The following is a 27,729-nucleotide window of genomic DNA, read 5'->3' as shown; positions in this document are numbered from 1 at the left end:
GGCTGAGGGGAAGGCTCAAGGCAGCTACCACAGGGCCTGGGGAGCAGAGCCGGTGCTCCTAACGGACAAGCTACAAACATCTGTTGACAACTTACTTATAGAAACACCACCAGGCACTGTTCTAAATGTTCCACTACATGTATTAACTCATGCAATCATCAGACCCGTTCTGTACGGTGGAATTACCGTCCCCATTTTACAGATAAGCTCCCTGAGGCTCGGAAGAGATTTAGCTGAGTATTACATAGCTGGCTAGTGGCGGGGTCTGTATTTATACACAGTACATTCTCTAAGCCCCCAGGCCAGCTCTGCCATGCACAGTTAAGAGACCAAAGGTCTAAACTTTATTACATGGATGCTTTTCTAAATATTCCAAAAAGGCTAGAGGAAAAAATATAGGTAGGACATTTTCTTCTACTTTACAAATAGGAGTCATAATAATAATAACAGTAGCAACAACAGCTATTTGCTGATTGAAGCCTCTATGGGGTCCCAGCAAATTTCAAGGTGCTTCACTTTGTTTTCTCATTTAATTCTCACGATATTCTTGCAAGGGAAGTATTATTTTCAATTCATTTATAAAGATTTAGAAACTCTGGCTCTGGCAGGTTAAGTAATTTGCTCAGGAGTTTAAAACGTACATAAATAGATGAGCCCAGATTCAAACCCAGCCCACCGGATGCAAAATCCCCCAGCGGCCCATCCATTGTACTGTAAACCGCGGTTCGTGCCCCTGGCTCCCTGCCACCGGCTGGACAATTGGGGACAGGCAGATAGAGCCTAAGTGTCTGTAGAGACTTTCAGGACCGGTTCAAGGAGGAAAAGGCTGACAGTTGACTACCCACTGAAGTCTACTTTTGTTCCTCAGTCTAACTGACGTAGAAGCAGGCGCTTCGAGAAGCAAAAATGTGCTCATTGAAATTAATTTCACACTTCCATTCTAAACATTGAAGTTGTGGAGTTAATCTATTGGTAATCTATCAATATATATATATATATATTTTTTTTCTTTTTTCTTTTTTAGCAGCTGAAGAAAACGAATCCGGACATGAAGTGGCTTGTCCGTAGTTTGCAACATGGCTGGTCAAGGAGCAAGACTGAAACCAGGTCTTCAAAGCCCTGATGTCACACAGGCTCAGGAGCAGTTGTGTGCATGGCACGGGTAGGTCCTTGAGGGCTTTTATTCACATGTTAGGACCGGGAGGTGTGTGACTGCATCACTCTCATTTACTCCTTGCCTAGAGTACTCTTTACGCGGACATCTTCTTGGCTCTCTCTCTCACCTCTTCTAGCCTAGGCTGCTCACACCTCACCTTTGTATGAGCCCTTCCCGACCACAACTTCCATTTACACTTGTCCTCCACCTGCTCCAAAGCCCCTACACTCTGCTCTACATTTTCTCTGGCCATACCACTTACTATTTGTGGATTTATTATGTAAGTTACTAATTTTTATGTTGTTGCCTTGTCTCCCCAATAAAAAGGAAGCTCTCCGAGGGCAGGACCTGTACCTGTTGTATTCACGGATACACCCCAGGCTCCTAGAACAGGGCATGCCTCATGTGGGTACTCAGTGAATATTTGTGGAATGAGCACGTCTGCACTTTGGTAAGTTTGGGGCCTCGAGTTCCCATTACCTGTCCCAGCACATCTTCCTGGGTCAGATAATGAGGGCAAAGTATGTGTAGTCTCAACACAGGAAGGTGATACATTTCTGATGGAAAACTGTTATTCTTTAAAAGGACGTATTCTATCACACTATTCCCAAGGAAATTTTAATATCCATTGTAGGTAAGGGAAACTAGTTATCACCACTGTCCCATTTTAGGGATGGATAAACAGATTTGACTGGGAAGCCTGGCCAATGAAACATCTGGGTTACTTGCAGATTCTAAAGTGTTAGGTTAGAACCATTGGCTACCAACTTTTTTGTTTCTGAAAGTTTATAATGATCTCTGGGCTCATGGAGAGTAATTTTAACCATTTCAGAACAGAGTACAGGATTTTTACTTCACTTTGAATAACAGCAAGTTTCATTTAGTGGCAAGAATTTTCTTCTAACACTATGTAATGAAAATTATTTATAGAAAAATGCAAGAAGATGTGTATTTGAAAATATTCAGGCTCAGGGCACCTAGGTGGCTCAGTCGATTAAGTGTCAGGGACTCTCGATTTCAGCTCAGGTCATGATCTTGGTGTTGTGAGATGGAGCCCCACGTCATCAGACTCCATGCTCAGCAGGTAGTGTGCTTGAGGATTCTCTCCCTCTCCCTCTGCCCCCTCTCCCCCGCTTGCATGTGCACACTCTCTCTCTCTCTGAAATGAATTAATACATAAAAGTTAAAAAAAGAAAATATTCAGGCTCTATTGGCTATATATAAGAACAAAATAGTAGGATGAAACCACAGATTTCAAATATGTAGCTAAAGAAAGAAAACTGTCTTTAAGGCTCTCATGTATGTAAAGAGCGGAATACCACCTCTGGTCACATTCCAACTAGAGTGGCCTGGCTACATGGAGTGCCTGATGCCATGAAAACAAGTTAAGATATCTGAGATCCCACCAATCTGTCTTCACCTGAAATACTGTCACTATATATATATATATATATATGTATGTATGTATATACAATAATATACTCTATATGTCCCCTCTCTGGGCCTCAGTTTGCTCATCTATAAATATATATATTTACCCTGTTGTAAAAGTAGTATATATATGTATCTTAAAGGATGCTTAGAAAATAAGAACAAATACCTTCCAAACCACTAAGAGCCCCATCACCTTCCCAATTCACTGTTAGCAATTTGCTCTGCTCCCTGAGCACCCCACTTTGCATGGAGAACCTCCCCATTCTTGAGTCTCTACCGAAGGAGCAGACACGCCCTATCAGTCAGATCTCTGGAGGTCTGTGGGGGCTCCTATCCCCCACTTGCCATCCTCCCTCCCTCTGGCTGAGATGGACAGGAGGAAATGAACTTGTGCTGATTTGCATGGCTGGGTGTGCATGGGGCTCCCGGAAGCTGTGTACTGAGTAACCTAGCATCCTGACCTTTCCAGGTGAAGGACAACACTGAAATCCAGCCTACAGCATACCACGGGCTTGTAAACACTCCCCGCCTCCCAATGGTGGCCTCTTAATGTTATCTGAAGAGTCATAAGGAGAAGCTGCTGGCTCCACAGGTGTTCTGGCATAATTTGACAGCTGGTTCAAGTCAACCCTTTCTCTTCCTTGACAGGTGGAGGCCAAAGGAAGGAAGTGGGTGGAAGACAGCTTACCTGAGGGTACAGCAGCAGTGCCGAAAGGTACAGAACTAAACATGTCTGCACTCGCCGGAAGTGTCTGAGATGAAGACGGGATAAAGGCATCACCTGGAGTTGCAGGAGTCTGTCAGAGAGAGGCAGAGGGCGCGTGAGGCTGCCGGGAGACCTGGCTCAGCAGTCGTCAAGGATGGGAGGTAGCAGGTGCAGGAAGTAAGGGATGGCGGTGGGGGTGGGGGGTTGCTGCAGAAGCCAGCCATGCTCCAAGCCACCGATGTGGTGGGCAGACCATGAGTCAGCTGTAGACACTGACCATAAAACAGGAGAAATGCTACCTACCTTTAGAGCAGCTGTGATAATGAAGTGAGATCATGCATTTAAACCACTTAGTACCAGGCTGAGGCACATTAGCAGGTGCTCAGCAAACAGTGGCTAATATCACAACTCTCTGGTTTGATCCCCTGCCCCTTGGGGGGTGTTTTTCAGGCCAAATTCTTCCACGATATGTGGCTTTCATCCTTTAGAGGTGGTCAATTTAAATTGACACGCATCCACGCCAGACCTACTGTGCAACTAGCTCAGGGCTGGTCACTTAATACATGGCAAATAAACAGCCTGACTAAATACACAAAAAAAGCTTAGCGACTAGAGCAGAGACCCTTGTCTCCTGGTACCTCCCAGAATTCTGCCTGAATCTTTACGTGCAAAGAAAAATAAACATTTTCAAGAAGATGATAAAAAAACCAAAGCCCGAGGAGCAGGGAATGCTACAGTGCCCGGCTCACACTGGAATCCGAGAGAGGTCTGTTGCAGGAACTGGTGGGTAAGGTGAAGGGTACTGAAATAAATCAGACAGAAGGGATACCAAGGGGTACTCAAAGAAAAGCATGAGTACTCAGGGTTTTAAAGGCCCACACCCATTCACAGCAGCCTTTTGCCTACAGACTATGTCTATTCGATGCCATAATAGCCTTGTTTTTCTTTTCCCTTTGGAATAGACTGGGGCAAGCAATTAATCCCGAAACCATGGCAATTAGACAAGGCCAGTTTTAGACCAGCAGCCTGCGGGAGGAATGGCATTGTTCTGGGGATTATTAAATACCCATTGGGACTGCACTTGGGTTCAGGGCCAGAAACACAGCTGGGAGCTGTCGTGTTAAGCACTTTTAAGCACCATCGATGCCGTTCTGTTTCCCCCACGTGACCCTGGGGGAGTCCCATGCCCTCTCAGGGCCTCAGTTTGCTCATCTGTAAAATGAAGGGGATTGGTTAGAAGATCTCTTCAGGACTTTCTAGCTCCACAGCTGGAGTTTCTAAGTGCCCGAGGTGCAGCTGTTACCCCTGGGACGGAGGCGAGAAGGAGACTGGTCAGAGCTGCCTCAGCTTCCCTGGAGACAGGAGTTGCTGTGTCCACAGTCAGGTCTGCTCGGGACATCAGGTGGCAGAGCAGGGGCAGTAGAGTCTCATGCCATCTGTCCCCAGTGGTGAGCTTATAGCCTTTTCTCTGTGAGGTGCACCTCACCAATGAACCATAGCACCACCATCCCTTGGTCTGCAGGACCTCGTAGAGCCCAGAGGAGCCGCCCCCTCCCAGCAGCTTCTGCAGGTGCAGCTGTGGCTCACTGCTCTCTGCCCACCTCCCACCTCTAGGGAGTGGGCAGGGGAGGACCTGGAGGGCCCATCTCGGTTCTGTTCTATGCTGTGGCCATAGGGTTGCCTTTGAAGGCAACCCGTTCTTAAAGCACTGGAATTCAATTTTGCTTAGGGTTTAATGCTTTTTTCTTCATTTTTCAGTTAGGGTTCCCTGCAATCTCTGTCCCTCTGCAAGCAGTGACTTCTAATGACAAGCAATGGGATGTATACCCTGGCTGCAACTAGAGCTGGGAATCCAAAGCTTCATGAGAAGCTCAGCGAAGCTGGGAGGTGGGGGGAAGGGGGGAGGAGACAAAAAGAAGAGGGAGAGAGGAAGGAAAGAAGGCAGGAGACGGGACAAGGCAGAAGGGGCCGGGGGAGAAGGTGCTTCCTTTCTGGGCTGAACACCTGACTGGGTGGGCCCTGGGTAGGTGCTGACAAATGCCCCGTCGTCTGTAGTCCTATTGAGTTTCTTGCCCATATTCCCAACTAGACCATGTGCTCCTTGCAGGCAGGGAGGGACCTCATCCCGTTTATGTCTTTCTCCGCTGCCCAGCAGAACAGCAAGTACGCAGGGGGGATCCTGTAATTGCTGACGCATGGTCTCACTTCCTTCTCAAAACAGAAGCAGGTATCATAATCCCTTTAAAAAGCAGCAGAGGAAACTGAGGTTTAGAATCACTAGTAATTTGCCCAAATCACACAGCTTGCAAGAGGCAGAGGTGAAACCCACCAGCAGCCCTCTTTGGCCCAAAACCCATCTTCTCGCCACCATGCCGCCGAAAAAGGAAAGGGGAGGGACATAGGGCTGAGCTGCAGTTCATACTTACAGGGGGAGAGGTTATATCAGGAGGGGTGGACATGTCCCCAAAAAGTTCTAATTGGGTCACAGCCTGAAAAGACAAAAAGAGAATGATGTCACCACAAAGGGAAGCCAATGCTGCTGGGCGCTGCCTTAAAACGGTGTGACGGGAGGACCCTTGTTTCTTTGTCATCATTACTATATACACAATAAGCCCAGCTGGTCATTACCATACCTCATGATCCTAAAGACAACACCTGGGAGGCAGCCAGAATCAATTCTTGCTTCTGTGTGTCTGGTAGCATATCGGGGCTTAGTTAAGGAGATTCAGGCTTAGCCACCTCCCATAACCTGTCATCCCACTTTGCACTGACTCGCCATCAAGAGTAGCACCATCTGTCTTCTCCAGGAAAAAAAGGCAAGAAGGCGACACCCTCACTACTTTTCTTTTCTGAGTGCACACACGCATTCAAAGTGCCTTCCATGTGCCAGATACAGTGAGACATGACTTTATGGCCACTTCTTGGCAAATGCTCCCAAGACCACGAACCTGAGAGGTAGGAATCATCATCCCCATTTTTACAGATGAATCAACTGAGTCTCACAGAGGTGACCTCAAGGTCACCCAGGCCAAGACTTGAATGTTCCGTATACAGAGCATGCGGTCAAATGACAGCCTCTGAAAGAGTCAGTCTTTAGGATAAAAAATGTAGTTGGAAGAAAAGAAAACATATCATTTAATACCAGGAAGGGCATCAAAAACAGCCCAAGATATACACTATTAATCACTGCTAGGAACTCCATCACTGCAGTCACTGTATCGTCTATATCCCCATCCATCATACAGGAGTGTCTGAGCAAGGCCAGCCAGAGCGGCAGAAGAAACCCTTTAAGATATACTTAGAAATTAATTTGCATACACTTCTAGCTTCAGGGACCGTAGGGAGTCTATGGCTAGGGACAAAATGTATATAATCGTATGCTTTGTGAGAAACCTGCCCACTGAGGAAAAATCTCTTTCGGCTCATCTCTGGATTTTAAGTGACAGCTTGTGATTGGGGGGAACCTAAAAACATCAATCAATTGAAAGGACCGGAAGAGTCTGCCTGCCTGCCCTCCAGGGACCCCTGCACCTGAATTCTAACACTAACCAGGCATGGATAGATCTCTACACTTGATGCCAAAAAAGGATTGTGCTCTCCTTCTGATGAGCGAGTGAGCTCTGGGTGCTGGAAAAGGTCCCACACCTGTTGATAGATTCACTTCCAACCTCTGCAACTCCTTGGAGCTATAATTCCCTCACCTGGACAGTAGAGATGATAATACCTCCTTTGCAGATTTATTGACAATATTAATAACAGGACTTTCTTTGAAGTTTGTCTAAGCCTGGTTAAAAAGGCACAAAAGGCTCTTTTTGCTGAAAGAAGTTTAGCTTGGTTAATGAACTTTCATTCTTCCCCTTAAGCTTTCAGACTGAATAACGGTGTTGGGCACACAGGAAGGCCCCACACACGTATTGATTTCCTTCTCAGCTACATGATGCTTTTTCCACACACTTAACACCTGTGAGGGGTTGAGTGCGGTGAACAGAATAATGAGAAATGCCAAGTCCCAGCCTGCAGGGAGCTTGCAGTATGGTGGGATGATCTGTAGAAGTAGGTAATTTCAAGGCAACGTGGCAGGGACGGCAACAGGGGTCTCTGCGGGAGAACAGAGAAAGAGAGTTGGCCAGCTTTTGGCAAAGAAGCTTAAGGAGGGCTTTCTAAAGGGAACAGACCTGATCTGAATTCTGAAGATGAGGAGCAGTTAGCTGGGCAAACAAGAAGAGGAAGGATAATCCAGGCTGGTGCAAGCAAGGACATGAGCCAAAAGGAGAGAGGCCTGGAAGAGTCTGAGCAGGTGGGAAGAAAAGCAGTTTGTAATGAGCATGAGGGTGGAGGGGTGCAGGGAGGAGACCAGCAAAGTGGACAGGGGTAAGTAAGGTCACAGTGGGACCAGACTTGGCTGGACTCTAGATGCTTGCTTGTCTTGGGGAAAGAGTCTTTACCATGTTTACAATATTTTATGTTATTTGGTGAAACTATGGCAATCCTTATGCTCTCTCGTCCAGATTCATAGAAGTATTACTTCTATCTAATCAATTAACATGAAGCTTCTAAGCTTCCTTGCAATTGGGACTCAATGCTTTTAAAATGGCCTACAACTATTTTCAGTGGTAGGAAAATAATAAAATGAAGTTAATAATTAAGTCACACAATTTACATTTCAAATGTGTTGAACTCATGGCACACTTTTACTAACATAATAAATATAATTTACTGGCTAATTTTCTCCTTAAGCACAACTTTTAAAATAACCTTCATTCTTGAGATATAGACTTTCCTCTTGCCAGATGATTTTCACTCACGGATTAAACGAGAAAAACATGCAGAGGCATAAAACATAGATTGTTATTTCATTCCACTGGATTTGCTGTTTAAATAGAAACTCGAGTTAATTACATTTTATAGAAAAGGGGGATTCTTAGGCCATAAAATTAAAAATAATTCTAATAACCATATGTGATTGAGAATTTGGAATAATATCTATTTTCACACCCCTCTCCCCCCATGTTAGCCCTAGTCCTTTTATTTGTAACCTAACAAACCATGTTCCATCTGATAATATTGTTGTAATTAATCATTTTAATGGCCTCAAGAGAATTAAAAGTAACCATTCACATTTGTAAAACATTTTATAGTTTACAATACATTTTCCAATACGTTATCATCATGTCTGAGGCTCACTGAGCTCACTGGTGGCATAGCTGTCTCTCTAGCTGTCCTCTGCACGTGAGCGGAGACCAAGAGATAACACCACTTACCTATGGTTGGTGAGCTAAAAGAAACTGGGTTTGACCCACAGGCCAAGCAACACCTCATTTATCTATCTATCCCTTCACAAGCCCTAGTTAGACTTCCTAGATGAGGCGAGTGTAGCCACAATATTCTCTAACCAGAAGCCAGGGTTCCTAAAGGGTCTACCATGATGGACATCCATCTGAAGAACTCAACTGGAAGGTCAGTTCAAGATGCCTACTGGCCTTTCCATTACCAGTACTTCAGACATCTGCTGGTAGCGATGAGGCTGCCGATGGCAGATTCTGCCTCCTTTAGGCCCTGGGCATTTCCCGGGGTGAGCAGAGGGCACTGGAAGCTGCCCCATCCAGTGAAGGGGAGAAGGATGCTTCGCTGTTGAGGAGGAAGGTCCTTGATCTCTCCCTCGGGCCAGCCCCTTCACAGCCATTCTTTGATATGAACAAGGGATGGTTTTTGAATAATACTTAGAGCGCTGTGCCACTGAGGTTTCAAGATTAGTTCCCTGGTCCTTCCTTCTACTAGATGGCTGACGGACTCCGAGGCCCCCTCCTGCAGAGAAATTCTGAAAGTGCCACTGATGAAGGCTGAGATGTCCTTGGCTGACCCCCAAACACATTCTCACAGCCCCACTCCTTATGTTTTGGCATCAGGCACTCCTTCGTGTAGGAAAAGTATGGAGCCCCTACTGTGCATCAGCTGCCGTACTGAGAGCAGGGGATATGAGCCTGTTCCCGTTCCTATTCTCATGGGCTGGCTGTTCGATGGAAAATCAGACCCATCAAAGAATCAGGGCAGCGCAATGGAGAAGAGAGACACAGGGTTACAACAGGAGGGGCCACCTCAAGGCCTCTGCACATGTTCCTCCTCCTACTGAGAGTATTTATTCCTTGCCCAATTGCCTCTCCCACCCATCCTTCAGGACAGAAATTAGACGACTTTTTTTTCTTTCTGGGAAGTGTTTCCTAACTCAATTTGCACCCCACCCCACTGTCCAGAACAGTTTATATGATACTTGGATCAGTGGTTCTCAACCTTCGATGCACCTGAGGGGAAAGACTGATGCCTGCTTTTCACTCTCCTAGAGATTCTGAATGAGCCAGGTTGAAGTACAGCCTCGTAACCGTGACTTTAAAAGCTCTCCTGGTGATTTGAATTTGCAGCCAAGGTCGAGGACCCCTGTCCTAGAGACTTTCCACACACCCTCTCGTTAAAGGTGATACTATTCACTGGCCTGTGTATCGACCAATCTGAATAAGCACTGGCTGCAAACCAGTATATCTAGTCCAGGGTATACTGACCACATCGCAGCCTTGCCTCGTTTTTCTTCACTTACGTGCACTCAGCGCATCCTGCTTATGTGCCCGAACCCCCAGTGTACTGTTATGTTACACTACACCAGACTAACCTACCTCATCTTACACATGCTGTGCACTGGTTCACTGGGACATCGTGAGCTCAAGGACAGCGTCTTGTGTCCTCCCACTCTACTGAATCTCTAGCATCTATCAAAATGCCCGGGACATGCTGGGAACTTGAAAAATATTTGTTGAATGACACCAGGTCAGCTCCTCTCCAATACACAACCTCAATACACACACACACACACACACACACTCATGCACACATACTTTCTGAACTCATCACAGGGCTCACCAATAATCTGCCCGTGAACGTTAGACTAGGCACCCACTAGAGCAGAGCCCCCACCTGCCGTTCACGCAGGCTGGATGAGGAGAACATGGAATGCGTGAATGTGAATGACCAGAATGACCGTCATTTACCAAGAGCCTGGAGGCCTTACCTTTGTTGCCTCCAAAATCTCATCAAAGTCCACGGGCAGGTTTCTGTTCTGTAACCACAAGGCATGACTTATGAGCATGAAATGAACAATGGGATAATGACCTGAAAGAGTTAACCAGACACAGACAGGGCCCTCTCATTCTTACCAGGGTGGCCGCAGCAAACCGTTCTTCAAAATCCTCAAACAGGTGACCGTCCTGAAAGTGTAAGTGATGATGAATGAGGATGAAGTGTCTGACACACAAATGGCATGGATTTATGAGTTTAATGACGACGGGATCTATGCTTTCCACTCCCACGGTCTCCCTAGGCAGGAGCTGTGGCCAGCGTGTACCCCGCAGAAGCAGATGATAAAACACGGGCCTGATCAGGAGGAAATCCAGCAGCGGTAAGTTTGTAGGATTCAAGAATATCTTTCTGCAATTTCAGATGTTACCCAGCCCGCCTCAATGGTGGCAACAGATAAGAGCATGATGTTTATTTACACTCAAGATTTTTGTTTTAAAAGGAAAAAAAAATACTATCATGTGTTTTGGCCAAACTCTTAACTCTTTGGAGCAGTCTGTGAACAGCTAGCTTTGTGAGAGCCCTTAGGCAGATTGTCCCCTCTGCTTGAAATGCTCTTCTCCTCATCTCTGTAAGCTCAAAGCACCAAATTCCTCAAACCCAGCTGGAAGGCCACCTTTTCCATGAAGCTCCCCTTGATCCTCTGAGCTGAAAATCATCAGAGTAATAGCACATCATCTCTGCTGATTACATTGTGCTTCTGGAAGCATGACCATGCTGTGTTTATTCCCAAATCCTGGCTGCTCACAGCGGATCTGGCACCTAGCAGTGCTCAAAAATATATGAACGAATGTATGTTTTAAAAGTAGCTGGCAGTTGACCAAATCTGTTAATTTTGTATTTTATTGTTCATAATTGTTGAGGATTTTGCTAAGCGACTCTGTATTTCTGCATTGGCATCCATTTGTGTGGCTGGGCTAACTTCAGGGGCCTTGAATGGACACCAGCCCCTTCTATGAACAAGCCCTAGAAAAACAGCTTGCAGAGTCACAAGTAATTATAAACCCCTAATATGACTCCCCCAGTGCCCCAGTGGTCTTGTGATTAGCAGTCTCTCCCGCCTTCCCCTATGTGACCCTTAGATGAAACCCCTGTGGAGCTTACCAAAATCCTGTTATTTTTGGTGTGAATTGACCAATCTGGCCTTAGTCCAGGGGACCCAAACCACTTCACTGTGGGCCCTAATAAAGGCATGCACCTTAGGGTCTGCCATACTTTCTCTGCTTGCAGCCTGCCTTGACTTTCCCCAGGTGACCTCCTGAGGTGTGCTCTGTACCTCCTCCAGGACCTGTGAGTAATAAACTTCTCTACTGAAATTCCCTTTCAGTCTTCTGCTGTACTGAGCTCACCATCTGACACCCTGGCACTCTGCTTAACAAATGCTAATTACCAAAGTCACGCTGATAATATATATTACCGATAATATACATAATATCTATTATATATATGTTTTTTAGTCATCATGTTTTGGGTCAATATGCCCAAGCTGATTATTTTTTGGATGATTTCCAAGTAGTGCAACGTTATTATGAATCTAACAATATTGACATTAAAATGGGATTATTATGCATGAACAAATAGTGGCATCACTCCCTGCTTCTGAGGGGAGCTTCCTGTTGGCAATGAAGGACTGGAGAAACCATCTCCCATAACCACCTCCGCCCAGTCTGGAGAAAAGGTGACTGTGCGAGGTCAGCCCTAGTTACGGGGCTGCAGAGCAGAGCAGGAGAACCAATGTGCCCACGCCCACCACAGCAGGGCCTCCAGGCCCACCACCACCAAGTCTGCTCTCAACCACCTGCTTCCACCAGGCCATGGCTTGTCGGGAGTCAACCGTGGCAAAGAGAGGAAGAGCAACCACATCAGCTAACCAGATAAATTATTATTATGATTCCATTTGGCCAGAGGTGGGGAGAGTAGGGAGGTAATATTAGCCTAAGTGATCCCATAATCTATGGTGTGGCCTAAAAGGTTAAGGTTATGTCACTACTATCCTTTATAAATTCCCACACTTCTGGGGATTTATGGCACAGCCCCTACCAACTAGCTCTGGGTCATAACTTTTAATAAAAACATTTTTTAGTGTCCAAAATCTCATTACATCTGTCCAATATAAAAAAGCAAATGGCTTCAGAGCATGATGGATGAATTAAATAAATTTGAAAAACAGCCTGTGGTAGAATCTCATAAAACCCTCACCATATAACGAGAATGTGTGAGGATAACCAGCACTGGTATGAGTCCGTCACTTTCCTGGTGAGAGAAGGGGTGGCCTTTGGTGAGGAGTGGAGCTGTGGTGGGAGGAGGCCTTTTCCGTCCACTCGGACAAAGCGTGGCCTGGGCGTGTGAGCTAAGGAATCTCTCTGAAGTCACACAGACGTGGACCGAACCCTGACTGTGCTACATATGGTCTGTGGGATCCTGGACAACGAGCTAGTCAGCCTGTTTTCTCATCTTTAAAGTGCTGGTGATAATGTTGTCTCAGGTTTATTGAGAGGATTGATTGAGATGTGTGTGTGTGTGTGTGTGTGTGGCGGGGGGGTCTTGTTTGGTGCTTGGCACACAGTAGGTGCTCAATAAATAGCAGTGGTCCCTAGTATGGTCTCATCCTGTCTCATTTGGTACACTTTTGGAATGCACAGGCACACATTTTTTAATGTTAGAAAACTACTATTAGATGGTATTTGGAAAAAGAAAGAGAGAAAAAAAAATTTATGGGAGGCCCCTTTTTAGAAACTACCCCTGCTTGAGAGGATAGACCCGACCCCATGTAAAAGGTTGCCCCACACTTTCTGGCCTTAGTCCAGAACCCCTCAGTCCATCCTTGACCCTGTCTTCTCCCTCACATCTCCCTTCTGGCCAGTCTTGCCCGATCATTCTCCTGGCCACACCTCTTATACCTGGTGCTGGTGGTGACCTTCCTGTTTTAATCCTGGCTCAGTCATTCTTTGGACCCCCGTCCTCCTGTCTGGGGCAAGCTTCAGGGATACCCCATGCATTTCATCCAGCCAGTGGGGAGACCCTGCCACGAGGGCACTTCCTCCCTGTTGAGTTTCATGGTCAGGACCTGGAATCCATTCCCTAAGGCCCTCCCCATCCCCAGCTTGCTTTACCTATAATTACTACTAGAGTTTTTGTTCACTCATCTTCAAGTCTTCTTTTTCCCCTTTTAGATATGTTTCTCACATTTATTATGATGGCATGCATTCTGCTTCTCAAGACTCAATATGACATCAGATTTATTCATAATGTACACCTCCAGTGAGGGTTTAACAGAAGAGATTCTCTTGTGTTGTTTCAAGACAGTTCTAGCCCGAATCTTCATGAAGACACTGAAAGAAAGCTTCCACAGGGAGTCTATCTTCCTAGAGTCTCTGTTTGGAGCAGAGGGAACACTGTTGTCCCATAACTGAACAAATTAACTATTAAGGTCAGACTCCTGTTAATCTTACAGTGAACGTGACAGTGGGTGAGATGGGCTGTAGGTGAACACGTCAAAAAGATCTGCCAAATCAGAACCCCGCAGTGATTCTCACCCCCGGCTGCACAGTGCAATTCTTTGTGTGTGTGTGGGGGGGGGGGGGGCTTCACCAAACTACTGATGCCTAGGCCCCACTACAAGAGATTTGGATTGTCAGGGTTTGGGGTGGGGTCCTGGCATCAGTAGGTTCTAAAAGATCCCTAGGTGATTCCAGTGTGCAGCCAGACTTCAGAATCACTGTGCTGGGGAATGAATTCTCTGTAGGAATAATTAGTGAAAGTCCTACTGGGAAAACTGAAGACATCTTGATTGATTATGTAATTGATTAATTAATTTCTTCAACAAACATTCACTGAGTGCTTTTCACATGCCAAACTCTGGCTAGGCGCTGGAGATACAAAGATGAATAATACATGGACCTCGCTCTTCCGAAGCTCAGAGCGGAGCAAGAATATACAATCATTCTAGTTTGGGAGTGGAAAGAAGTGGGGCCAGGGAGGGTGCAAGGCATCTACACCTCAACTCAGAACTCAGGCCGATACTACAGAAGAAAGAATTCAATTATCCATTTAGAAAGCTCAGGAGAAATGGATTAACTTAAGTGATTTGTAACCGCACCAAAGTGGGTACTATTAAGGCACCTAGTGATTCCAGGCATTCGAATGTATGTACCTTTCCCTGGTGAGTGATCTAACAAGGAAGACACATGCTAATGAAGACTAATTCCCTCTGTGGTATCTAGGAGTTGAGCTTTCTATCACTGTTAGCCAAGAGTAAACAGCTGCCTTCCTACCTCCTGACAGAGAGAGACAGGAAAAACTCAGGCAAATGAAGAACAAGGTGGGGGTGGTGGTGGAGTTGAGATGGGGACCAGAAAATGTGATGTAATAAATGATTTCTCCCAAGAGCAGCACTGCCCCATAGAACTTTCTGTGCGATGGGAAGTTCTATGTCTGTAATATCCAATATGGTAGCCTGTGTGGTTCCATGTGGCTGTTGAGCACTTTAAATACGGCTGGTGTGACTGATGAACTGAACTTAAAGTTTCATTTTTTGGGGGGCGCCTGGATGGCTCAGTTGGTCAAGTGTCTGATTCTTAGTTTTGGCTCAGGTCATGGTCCCGTGGTTGTAGGATCAAGTCCCGGGTCAGGCTCTGTGCTCAGTGTGGAGTCTGCTTCAGATTCTCTCTCCCTCTTCATGTCTGCCCCTCTCCCTGCTGGTGTTCACTCTCCCTCTCTCTCTAAAATAAAGAAATAAAATCTTCAAGAAAACAAATTTTATTTAGCTTTAATTAATTTCAATTTAAATAGCCAATATGTAGCTAGTGGTTACTTTGGTAGTTTAGCTCTAGGGAATATTTATTTAAAAAACAGTTTGCAAAAACAAGCAGGCTTCTTCTGGTGTAAAAGATTTTTTCATTGCCTGAACTAAGCCAGAGCTAGATATTTGTGGGGCTTTTTAAAGGAAATTAGGATTCATGTTTCAAAGGAAGTCCATGAAGCCTCATCATCATTACAACAGAATGGAGTCCCATTTAATGCCAAAATGTTCCAGGACTACTGAGATCTGGAGCTCAGTGGTCTTCCTGGATCCACCCAATCTCATAGAGGAATTGGTGCTGCTTGGAGGCTATGTCTCTGCAATGACTGAAAAGTTTCCTTGTAGTCACTCCAAGTTGGGCCTCATTATAGCAGGTAATGGCCCTCCTTTCCCTAGCTGCCATTTCAGGAGGGTCCCAGAGGTTGTCCAGAAGGTTAGAGGGGGCGGGGAATGCTTAGACCTTATGATGAAAGCTAACATCTTCAAGTGTCATACATCTGTAAATCCTTGGACAGTGAAATATTTACATCTGGCTTCCTAAAAATTAAGCTGGTCCCTGGAACAGTCTCCTCCCTCCTGCCCCCCGCCACTTTTTTACTGTGGCAAGAACACTTGACCTAGGATCTACCGCCTTGTGATGCCTGGGTGGCTCAGTTGGTTAAGTGTCTGTCTTCAGCTCAGGTCACGATAACCAGGGTCCTGGGATCGAGTCCTGCATTGGGCTCCTTGCTCAGTGGGGAGCCTGCTTCTCCCTCTGCCTGCCACTCCCCCTGCTTGTGCTCTCTCTCTCTCTGACAAATAAATAAAATTTTAAAGAAAAAAAGATCTACCACCTTAACAAATTCTAGAGAGTACAGTATAGAACTATTAACTACAGGCACAATGCAGGTCTCTAGAACTTAGTCATCTTGCAGAACTAAAACTTATACTAGTTGAATAGCAGCTCCCTACTTTCCCTTCCTCCAGCCCCTTGCAACCATCATGCTACCCTCTGCCTCTGTGTGTTCAGCTATGTCAGAGACCTCAGAGAAGTGGTATCATGCAGTATTTGTCCTCTGCAATTGGCTTCTTTCACTTAGTGTAATGTCCTCAAGGTTCAGCCAAGCTGTCACATAGGGAAGGAGGTTCTTCCTTTTAAAGGCTGAATAATATTCCAGTGTATGGATCTACCACATTAAAAAAAAAAAGGATTTTATTTATTTATTTGAGAGAGCGAGCTGAGAGAAAGAGAAAGAGAGAGAAAGTGCGCGCGCAAGCCGGGGAGTGGGGGAAGGGGCAGAGGGAGAGGGAGAAGCAGGCTCTCTGCTGAGCAGGGAGCCCAACATGGGGCTCGATCCCAGGACCCTGAGATCATGACCTGAGCTGAAGGCAGACACTTAATAGACTGAGCCATGCAGGTGCCTCTACTACATTTTCTTAATCTATTCATCCTCAGTGGACATTCAGGTTGAAATGGTCTTTCTGACTATGCAAGGAGAAAATCAAGATGGGGACTGGAGGTAAAAAGAATTTGCTGGTGCTTCATTCAGGTGGCATGAGAAAGGCAGACACCCCTTGGAAGGTCAGGGCGCTAAGGTGACCAGGCTAATGTGAATGACCAGGGGGCTGCTGTGGCTCAGGGATCTGACTCTGGACCCTTGTGCTTCCCAACTTCAGTCAAATGTCAAGAAAACCAATTTGCATTTGAAAATAATAGCTACTTCTAGGGTGCGAAATTTGATGTTTCTAGGCTAGGCAGGGTGGGGGAGTGGAAAGAGGGATGTCTGCAAGAGCATCAGTTCGAACTGCTGCTTCATCATTGGTATTTCCTTGGATAAATTCCTTCCTCGCTCTGAGCCTCAGTTTTCTCCTCGAAAAATAGGCCAGCGTAGGGGCTTGCTGAGAGGAAGCAGCAAGAAGGTTGATGTGTAGGAATAAAATTAGCACAGTAACTGGCAGAATAAAATCTCAATGGATGTCAGTTCCTTTTCCAAAATTACAGAAAGGAAGGAAGGGTGGGAGGGAGGAGGGGAGGAGGAGGGAGAGTAGCAGAGAGAGGGAGAGAGAGATGGGGAGGGAGGGGGGAGAAAGGAAGGAGAAGAAAAGCGAGGAGGGAGGGAGGGAGGGAGGGAGGGAGAGAGAGGAGGGAGGGAGGGAGGGAGAGGAGGGAGGGAGGGAGGGAGAGGAGGGAGAGGAGGGAGGGAGGGAGGGAGAGAGAGGAGGGAGGGAGGGAGGGAGAGGAGGGAGGGAGGGAGGGAGAGGAGGGAGGGAGGGAGGGAGGGAGAGGAGGGAGGGAGGGAGGGAGAGGAGGGAGGGAGGGAGGGAGAGAGGGGAGGGAGGGAGGGAGGGAGGGAGGAAGGGAGAAATAGAGGGAGAAAGGAAGGAAGGATGGATAACCATGGAATAGTTACTTGGTAGGTGACTGTAGACCGAATCCAGGCCACTGTAAAGTGTTGGAGACACAAATCCCGGGCAGGGGCAAAGTCCCCTGGAGAAGCTGAAGGTGTGACATAGCCTTCCCAGCAGAAACAGCCACAGCAGGTCCCGGCGACCATACCTTTCCCCCCGTGTGAACACTGGCGAGGCTGGACCATTCTGGGGGTCAGCCCCATCATTCATCCCTCCTACCCCATGCCCTTCTCTTTACTCTTCTCCATCCTGATTTCAGAATCCAGTTAGCAACTCCACATTTCCACACCCAGATTTTCTAAAACATAGGCATTATTTTCTCGAGAAAAACAGAAAAAAACAAAAAAAAAAAAAGGATAGGGCCGGCGGCACGATGTGCAGGCGGAGGGTGGAGTACGCAAGAAGCTACTCAGAGCTAAGTACGTTAGATCTCACTAACAGTGAGGAGGGGTAGGAGACGTGGATCACGACGCCTACAACGGGGCAGTGCCGGGGTTGGGGGTGACAGTGGTGGTGACCAGTGACCTCTGTCATGACTATGAGAACCCACTGCTATTTACTCCACATCTATTTACTGAGCAACTATGATAAGACACAGTCCTTGTTCTTACCTCCTCTGAGGGGGACGGAAAAGAAGACAATTGTCCTAGGATAATTATCACGCGAAGCCTTCAGTACAGAGCGCTTGGTTCACAGTGATGACATGGCTCATGCTGGTGGTTCCCACCGCTGTTGTCTTGACTACGAAACACACGGGGTCCAACCCAATCCTGAGGGGCAGCCGACATTTTGAGATGGCTGCAGTAGTGCTATCGGGGGTCTGATGGTATCAGTTCTGTTGTCGTGAGGCGGTGATCAGAAAGAGAGATGAAGATACGGCTATTTCTACAGTGACAGCCAAAATGGGGCCGGTGATGGGGATCAGGAAGAAACACTGAAAACACCAGCCTGGCCACTGAGTTTCTGCAGGGGCGCCGCACCAAGTTCATGCTTTCACACTCGTAGAAGCCTCTGGGGCTCCAGATCTTGGTCCCAACCCATGGCCTCACCCCAAAGCGCTGCCACTTGACAAGGAGAATTTTGGAATGTGGAGCCCCCTTCCTTGCTTCAGCTCCCTTCGTCGGGCTGCAAGACGGCTTTCCTCCTGCAGCGGCCGTCAGCGTGCGAACACACGTGCACACGTGGAGAGGTGCAGAGAAGACGGGAGGCTGAAAGGCGAACGACTTCCCCAAAGCTCGTAATTACTTGTTTTTAACGATCTCTTCCTTTATTGCCTCTCCTTTCAAAAATCTATTATTCTGGTCCTCCATTAGCAAAAACTCGAGGATGTTTCAAAACTCCTAACAAGATTTGGCATCAGTTCAGTACTTTGAAAAGGGAGTGAATCAGAACCCCTTGTGAAACTGGCTCAGCGGCACGACAGGATCTCCACACACTGGTGGGGTGGAGGGCAGGGGACCTTCTCTGAGAGTCAGCCATCTCTTTCTCTGCTGCTGCGTGTGTTGTGGAGAGGCTACTCCAGGGATCCAGATGGCGCCCAAATGGTAACAAGAAATACTGGATGGAGTTGAAATCAAGCGAGAGTAGCGGAGGCTCAGGCTGAGCGCGGAGCCAATCAGAGGAAATCACAAATGGAAAGATGTCACAGCAAAGGAAAAAAATAGTCAGGAGGGCTTCGCCTGCTGCTCTGACAGCCGTTCTGGGCAAAATGCTTTTCCTTTTCTTCTCTGGAAGAATGCAGATTTTATGTGCTCGGGCATATTCATTTCCTTAGTCACGTCTTCATTCCTGGATTCAGTCCTCAAGGCATTCATTTAAGAATTAATAAACTTCCTAAGTGCCCACGATGAGCAAGGCATTGGGCCAACACTACAAAGGCTGAGATGCTGTCCCTCCTCTGAGCTGTAACAGTCAAGCTAGGCTAACTGGAGGGTTGCAATTCAGGTCAGAGCGTGACGAGTGTCACAACAGGGGTACCGCACTGAGCATTTTCACAGAGCGGGGGTCAATGTCACTGCTGCAATGGCACACACAGGATGGAAGCCATTGCAAACAACGAAAACCAGAATTCTCTTTTTGGGTGAATGGAAGTCGACTACTTGACTCATCTCTTGATTTTTCTTTGTTGTAAAATTGGGGAAATATCCATCTCACAAAACTATGTGAAGATCAGCTTGGGTAAGATTTCAGGTAGTAGCTTCAGAGGCTACTTACCTATACATCCCTGATGTATAGGTAAGACCTCCAAGTAAGTATCATGATTCCCCTCCCAATTGTACAGACTAAGAGGAGATCCGTAAGTCACAGCAGAGAAACCTAGCACATATTTTACCACAAGGAAACTAAGGCCCCAAGGAAAGCCCAGTTTGCTCATATGTAAAACAGTGAGGGAAATGGTTACTTCACAGATCTCTGAAGATCAGATGAGGCAATGTTCACCAAAAGGACAGACCTGGACAGCAGCCTAAAGGTTGGAAGTCAGAAAATCCAGAAGAGGACTATCCTCAACTGTCTCTGATTGATTGTCCAACCTACAAATAGTTTGTACATTTGTGTTATGATTTCACATGCCCTCCTAACAGGTCTCTTAGTATATTTCTCACCTTCAGGCTTTGGTACAAGCTACTCTCCATGACTGGCTGCCTTTCCCATCCTTGTTCATTAGGAGAACCCCAACACATCCCTAGAGACTTGAGACTAGTTACCTCTTTCAAGCCTTTCTCCAAGGCCCTCAGGATGGATTAGATGAGCCTCCCCTGGGCAGGCTCACATAAGTCCAGTTGCAATGGTTGATTTTCTCTTCTCCACTACAGACTATGACCTTGTAGAGACTAAGTTCCTTTTATGGGACACTGTTATCTCACTCATTTTCGCATTCCTAATATCTAGATAGCCCAGTGACTAGCACACAAAAGGAAATTATATTGAATTGGCAAATTAAAAAAAAACCAGAATGAGTGAATGGATGAACATGTTTATATAAGAGAATAGGAAACTGAACAGAAACTTGGTTATAGCATGACTTACTAAGCGGAGGGTATGGTAGTCCATATGGTGTTTCCAAATGCTCGGCATGAATGTGTGTGCACATGTATGCACACACATACACACACACTTGCTCACTCACAAAGACTTGGCATTTACTATTATAAACTCTAGAAAGGATCACATATCCACTCTGTCACTTGACCCACTTAGGCTTTGCAATCAGGGTAAATGGCCCTTGTTCTGATGTCAAAGTCATGCTAGGGAGATGTCTCCGGAAAAGTTACAAGAACAGGGACATGCTATCCTTCTGGCCCTTCTAGTACCTGGACGGCATTTTCGTCTGAATTCTTCAAGTCCTTCCCATTAGCGAGATCCATCGGTGGCTGAAGGGTGGTAGTCAATCTGTGACACTCCTCATTACCTGACGTCGAGCCAATATCTGATCTTATCATCCTCCCCCTTAGTTGCTAGAAATTGGTGAAGTGATCCTATCCCATGTCCAGAGAACTCTGGATCTCCCCCAACCCATTCCTTCCTTGTCCTCTGATTTCTGTAAAGGCCAACAAATCATGCTTAGATGCTCAAGCCCTCACATGTACTCTTGATTCCTCCTCTCCCGTGCCCTGACATCCAACCATTCACTAAAAATTGCTCTCTCCAGAAGCTACCTCAGCTCTGCCTGCCTCTTCCCATCCCTTCCACTACATTCTCTTTTGCCTAGACTTCTGTTTTCACTCTTGCCTCTTAGGTTCATCTCCAATACAACAGTCACAGTGGTATTACAACAGATCAGGGTCCCCTCCCTGCGTAAAATGTTCCACTGTCTTCCATTACACTTGGAACAAAATCCAAATTCTGTACCACTACCAGTAGGACTGTCCGTGCCTGGCTGCTCCACCCGCCCCCGTGTCTGAACTCATCTTCCACTCTCCCCCATTCCCGCTGTGCTCTGGCCAACACCGTTCTCTCTGATCCTCGTGGACTACTGGGGCGTGCCCTTATCCTTGCTTTTCCCTGTCCCTGTCCCCCCGGTTTCTTCTCATAGTTTAGATCTCAGCTCAGGTGTCACCTCGCTAGGGAGACCTCCTGTGACCATTTCCCTAAATAGGAGAGCAGCCCCTCACTTCTCATCACATTATCTCACTTGATTTTGTGGCTTGCACTCATGCTCTGTCTTTTAACTTGTTTGCTGGCAGCCTTCCCCTGGGAAATGTGAGCTGGGCAAGGGCTGGGACCCGGGCTGACTTGTATAGCACCTAGGCAGAAACTATGCCATTACAACAGAGACACTTTGTGCATGCTACTACAGGGACAAGGGAACTACATGCTTGCTACTTTGACATCACTGCTTTGGTCTCTGTTGCTTTTCCTGCCTGTTTTCTGGTGCTAGATACCCTCTCTTTGAAGACCAGGTAGTAGGGCAAGAAGATGGCATATTTCACGAGATCCTACACAGACCTCACAGGCAGAGACCCTCTTTACCTGCACGCTGGCTACACCTGCTCTATGAAAGACCTTTTTAATCTAAACTAGTCCATATAGACTTGATTAGGTCACAAATGGTTAAGATCATTATTTTCGGTTGTGGTAGATCCATAAAACCCCCAAATGGACAAATCACTTTCAATTCATCTCTCTCCCACACCCTGACATCTAATCATTCATTAAGAAATGGTAATTCTATCTCTAGAATGTATCCCAAACAGTCCATTCTGGTCTGAAGAGGAAAGGATGGTTTTAGTATTAATATTAAGACCTCAGCCCTTCTTGGCCAGGCGGGAGCCATGCAGCAAAATAATAACGGTTACTGTTTAGATGGAACTTCCTCTGTGTGTGTAGACACTATTTACATATTAACTCCTTTAATTATTACAACGGATGTTGTGCTGTTGCTATCCTCATTATCAGAGGAGTAAGCTGAGGCCCAGAAGGGTTAATTAACTTGCCCAAGGTCATACGGCTAGTAAATGGTAGAGCTACAATTTTCACCAAAGTGGGCTAGCTTTGGAGTACGTGCTCCTAACTATTAAGCTATGCTGAGGAGAACAAAAGGTGTCAGACGATCTGGGCTTTAAGACTAGGGAGAGAGTTATGGGTTCTGGAAGGAGCAACCACAGTGGGCAGCTTAGGAGCCTGCCCTGCCACAGCCCACCCTGATCTTCCCTGGAGGACCCTGGCTAGATCACACTGCAAGTAGTGATGACTGGGGCTCAAGGGGTTGGAAATTTCTAGGTGACTGTGGAAAGAACAACAGAGAAATGGCCAGAGACACAAGGAGACTGAAAAATACAGGAAATCGGGAACGAAGCCGGAGTATCGGGCTGACAGCACACACCAGTGGGAAAGAGGAGTAACAGAGACCAGGACAGCTGCTAACCTGCCTGAGAGAAACATGGTGAGGCGTTGACAGAGCTCTGCGAAAGGCAGGAAACAGGAGGTTGGGCGGGGAGAGTGTGTAACAAGTTAGTCAATGTCACCTTCCCAGGAGCCCTTCTTTATGTACAAGTCAGGAGCCAGGGATGCCTCCTTCAGAGCCAGACCTTATTTCCCTCTCCCCCTAGCATCTCAACCTCAGTCTTCTTGCTCATAAAATGGAGACAATCATAGTTGCTATGTTAATTAAACTAGATAAACTGAGTGGAGCATTAGAATCCATTGGGGGAGCTTTATCAATCTCCCTTTACACACACACACACACACACACACACACACACACACACACACACACACACACGCACTCGAGCCTTACCAAAGCAGATCCAGGGGGTGGGGCCGAGGGAGTCGTGTTTTAAAAAGTATCACAAATGGCCGTTTAGGCGATGCAGTCTTGGCGATTGACTGAACCAGCTAGAGCTTGCCAAGCAACGCCCGTTCTCCCTGGCCCCCAGTAAGTGTTCAGCAAATGTTCATTTCTTGCCTCCTCTCTAAGTCATTGCTAAGACAGGTTTTGCATGTTTCAGGGTGGGACTGTCCCCAACATGTATTTTTGTATTCTCCAAGATCATTCATCTCTTTCTCCTTTTTTACAACTCAAGTTTGTTCATTATCCTTCTGTAACCACTAATAATGGCAGTTATGGAGAGAGAAAGGGCCTCCGCATGATGATTTATCCAGAAAAGCTGAACTGTACCAAGAGAGAATGAGTGTCAGCATCAATGGATATTTATGGGTAAACTGTATATTATAGTGGGGCTCCTTAGAGATGCTGTAGTTAAGGTTCTGTGAATGTTAATGGTCTGTATTAGAGGAATAATGATAGGCTCACAGCAGTAGCAGTTACCAGACACCGTGGGTCCACATTTTTTTCCACCATGTAACAGATCTCCAAATAATCTGATTTATGCCCACTGACGGGGCAAGCACGTGTCAGGGCACCTCTACTTTGTGGCTAGTACTGCGGTTGCTTCAGCCCAGGTAACAATGGGTGCAGAGTGCCAAGAACAAGAAGGACAGAGGCTTCCTGCCTTCTGTTTGAAATCTCATGTGTTTTCTGGTCTTTGAGACAAGGTTGGCCCGGTTGGGAAGGACGTTCACTGGCTTTGGGTAGGTGGCCCTACATCCTGGTTTGTTGAGAACAGCTCCTGTTCATGCCTATTGTCCTGATGGCACTGTTAATAGCAGACCCCTTTGGCTTTCAAAAGTAACCCACTTTGGATGATAAACTAGGTCACCCTAAATTTAAGTTCAGACAGAACTGGCTTAGATTCTTAGTGATGCCTCGTCTAGCTGTGCTAAGTGATATAACTTCTCTGATCTTTAATATCCTTCATAGTAGAGGAGAGACCTACTTCTCATGGTTGCTTGGGAGAGCCCCGTGGTTGTGCATAAGCACCTATCTCCATCCCTTGCTTTGATAGTGACAAATGTTCCTTATCCCTGCCCCATAGCCATGAAACTCTCCTGCAGGTTCAGCCCTACCCCAGACTCTCAGGTTACACTTGTTCTTGTTGACTTTGCTTAGCCACGTAGAATTAAAGGCACTCTAGCCCCTCCCTCTATATACCAAAGTTATTCCCACCCATAGACCAAAGCACACTAGTGACTGAGCCAGGTCTTACTCCTCCTTCTGTCTCTTGAAGCACTTGGTATAGTCCTATGGCCATAACAGCTCATAATAATAATTATGGCTAACATTTATTGAGCACTTATTATGTGCCAGAGGCTGATCTATATGCTATACATGTATCACCTTATTCAGTCCTCAGAAGAATTCCATGAGGTAGGCACCATAGTCATTATCTACATTTTATGAGTAAAATGTAGGTTGACACAGCTGGTAACTGAAGGAGAGAAATGTAAGGCCTAAGTAGTCGGGCTGAAAGGCTCCACCTCTAACTAATGCCAAGTGCTCTGCCCATATTGCTAACTGGCCACTCAGAACATTTTATCCAAAAGATAAAGCACCTTGCCTAGTTGTACAGCTAAGGAATATAAAGCTCTGATTAACTTCAAATTTTGTGTTCTTTCTGCTGCTTTACTCTCTTCCAAAGAGTAGGCTTGCAGTCTGTGTTCATGAATTCACTTGTAGAATAACAAAGGCTCCAATGGAAAATAACATGAAAGATCTTTTCATCTGAACACTCCACGTCTCCCACCCATGGAATTAACTAGTGGATTTTTTGGACAGTGGTTTTCACATTACCCTCTCTGGATCTCTGCCTTCCTAGAACCTTCCACCCTTCAGTAAAGGATTCCAGGCGGGTAGGCCTTGAGACTCCAACCCAGCTTCAACCACAACTACCCTTCCATCTGTTTATATATAAAGCTACTGGGCACACTTCATCTGAATGAAAGTTCTGGGGTTTTATAAAAAGCTTGAAGACCATTCCTTCAGGAGAACAGTGGCAGGTATTTGCACACAGCAATGGAGCGATCACTGTTTTGTCCAGACATGATTATTGCCAACACACAACTGAGCAAACAGGACACCAGGCAACTGCTTACGCAAGTACTTATCCCCTTCCACATTTGCATTTGTAGAAAACAAGTTTTGGGAATGATTTAACAGCGAGCTGTCTACAACTCTGCTTGATTCCATTCATGACAGCCCGGTTTTTCAAACTGCAAAGGAAGAGCCAGATATCATTCAAAGTGATAATGTGACACCACCCAAATGGGAGTCAGGAACTGAGAACAGAGAGGGGGATGAAAGGGATGACTACTGTCTTTGGCAAGAACCTAAAGACAGAGGATGGAAAGGCTGACCTGCAAACACTCTTAGAACCTAGAGACATAAAATAGCATGTACGTAGAGGACAGCACTAGATAAGAGGAGATGGAGCATTCAGGCCCTACTGCCTGGTTCATGACCTCCCCAAGCTGGCCACTTGGGAGGTAGCTTAGACCTCATGTTTCTCTCAGCCCCATCAGCAAGATCCTTCCAGATCTACCCCATCATTCACTCAGATTTACACAACTCCCTCCCTCCGTCCCTCTCCCTGTCCGCAGGGTCTCACCCTCAGTCTAGACCCACTGCAGTCCTTATTTATCTACCCCTTGACCTCTTTGCCCTCAGACCCATTCTTGCCCTCCCTCTGCTCCATGTGGTAGGATGGGGGCTGATCCCTGTCAACTCCATTACCCGAGCTCCCTTGCCAACCCACTTCCCCTTAGATTTGGCCAACAGGAGGAGCTAATTGGATGCTGGATGGTGGGAGGAAGGAAGAAGAACTGAATTTCTCGCTGGCCCTTTTCAGGCAGGATTCTGGCAAGTGGTGGAGTCGCCTGCATGGTTTCAGTTTCCACCAGACAGCCAGCCCCTCTGGCCAAGGTCCCCGCTCCTGCTGGACAGCTCCCTCTGCAGCCCTAGGGCCTGCTGGCAGCCTTGGCCCCTCTCTTGGCGCTTCCAGCCCTGGGGATGGTAGCAACTTCTGACTCTTACTAATTTGGGTTGCCCCACTGTCCTCTGTTTGGCTCTGCAGTTGAAACACCTTTGTAACGAGTTTTCCACATTAAATTCCTTCTATTAAATTACCTCGCGTGGGCTGTTTTCCTGACTTCATCCTGATAGATACACATAGGTAATCCAATTAGCTTCTTAATGGTCTCTCCAACGGCCAAGCCACCTGCTGCAGGCCACCAAAGTGACGCTGAGAATCAGAACTCAAATAGCGCCGCTCCAGAGCATCAGTAGCTTCCCAGCCAATCCCAGTTTCTGAGCACCACATTCCAGGCCCTTGACTCACGGGCGCTGGCTTCCCTTGGCACCCTGTCTCCTGCTGCCGTGAAGGCATCCTACAGTCCCACCACCCCAGACTCTTCATAAGCCCCTGGGATATGACGTGCTTTTCCACATTTCAGTGCCTTTAAACATTCAGCTCCTTCTTCCTGAATACTGTTCCACCTTCCTCTAGTGCTAAGTTCCCATCATCTTTTAAGACTCTATCTCCTGGAGGGCAGAGCAAGATGGCGGAGGAATAGGAGACCTGGATTTCGTCTGGTCTCAAGAATTCAGATGGATAGGGATCAAACCATTCTCAACACCTACGAACTCAACAGGAGATCGAAGAAAAGAATAGCAACAACTCTCTGAACAGAAAAGCAACCACTTTCTGGAAGGTAGGACGTGCAGAGAAGTGAATCTGAGGCGATATTCGGGAGGATAGACGGCGGGGGAGGGGGCCTCTGTCAGCCGCTTCTGACAAGTGATAGAGCAGCAGAGCACAAAATCAGAACTTTTAGAAGTGTGGTCCGCTGAAGGACGTCGTTCCAGTGGCTAAGCGGGGGGTGGAACCCTCGCAGGACAGTGTGGTCTCAGGACCCTTGGGGTCACAGAAAGACCGGGGGTGCCTGAGTGCAGCAGAGCTTCCAGGTATCGGAGAGGGGAAGCCAGCTGCAGAGACTGAGCCGAGGCACCGGGCTCTCAGCTCGGGGTGGCCATAAACCGTGATCCGCGGCACAGTCGGGCCACTGCTCTTCCATCAGGGACCCAACAAGCGGCAGATCCGGGGAGACTCCCCTTCCTACCCCGCGAGGAGCGGTGCGAGAGTGCACCGCAGGGATCTGCTGGGTTTGGAGACTCCACACGGGGTCAGGTGCCAGAGATAGAAATGCTTGGTCACAGGCCGGGTGAGCATGGAGTGCGGCAGGAGATCAGGGAGACGGGAGTGACTGCTTTTCTCTGGGGGTGCACTG

General features: G+C 46.9%; 1 protein-coding gene across 3 annotated transcripts in view; it reads right to left on the bottom strand.

Moving 5' to 3' along the window:
* DAB1 (DAB adaptor protein 1) overlaps positions 1–27,729 on the bottom strand; it is a 275,026-nt gene that overhangs the window by 9,048 nt on the left and 238,249 nt on the right. For 2 of the 3 annotated variants that reach the window (XM_028106930.2, XM_028106929.2), the window contains exons 9-10: positions 5,723–5,785; positions 3,279–3,387 (exon numbers count right to left, since the gene is read on the bottom strand). In XM_028106930.2, coding sequence (XP_027962731.1) covers positions 3,279–3,387; positions 5,723–5,785 — 172 coding nt within the window. Of the gene's footprint in view, positions 1–3,278; positions 3,388–5,722; positions 5,786–10,353; positions 10,402–10,498; positions 10,550–27,729 lie in introns of all 3 variants that reach the window. The other variant, XM_088022979.1, reaches the window with a different exon arrangement.

This window comes from Eumetopias jubatus, unplaced genomic scaffold, assembly GCF_037043125.1.
Source record: "Eumetopias jubatus isolate StellerSeaLion01/CBP00866 unplaced genomic scaffold, mEumJub1_p1.0 scaffold_4, whole genome shotgun sequence".
Taxonomy (NCBI): Eukaryota; Metazoa; Chordata; class Mammalia; order Carnivora; family Otariidae; genus Eumetopias; species Eumetopias jubatus.
Note: the sequence above shows the minus strand (reverse complement) of the source record. Positions and strands in the feature narration are given on the sequence as shown.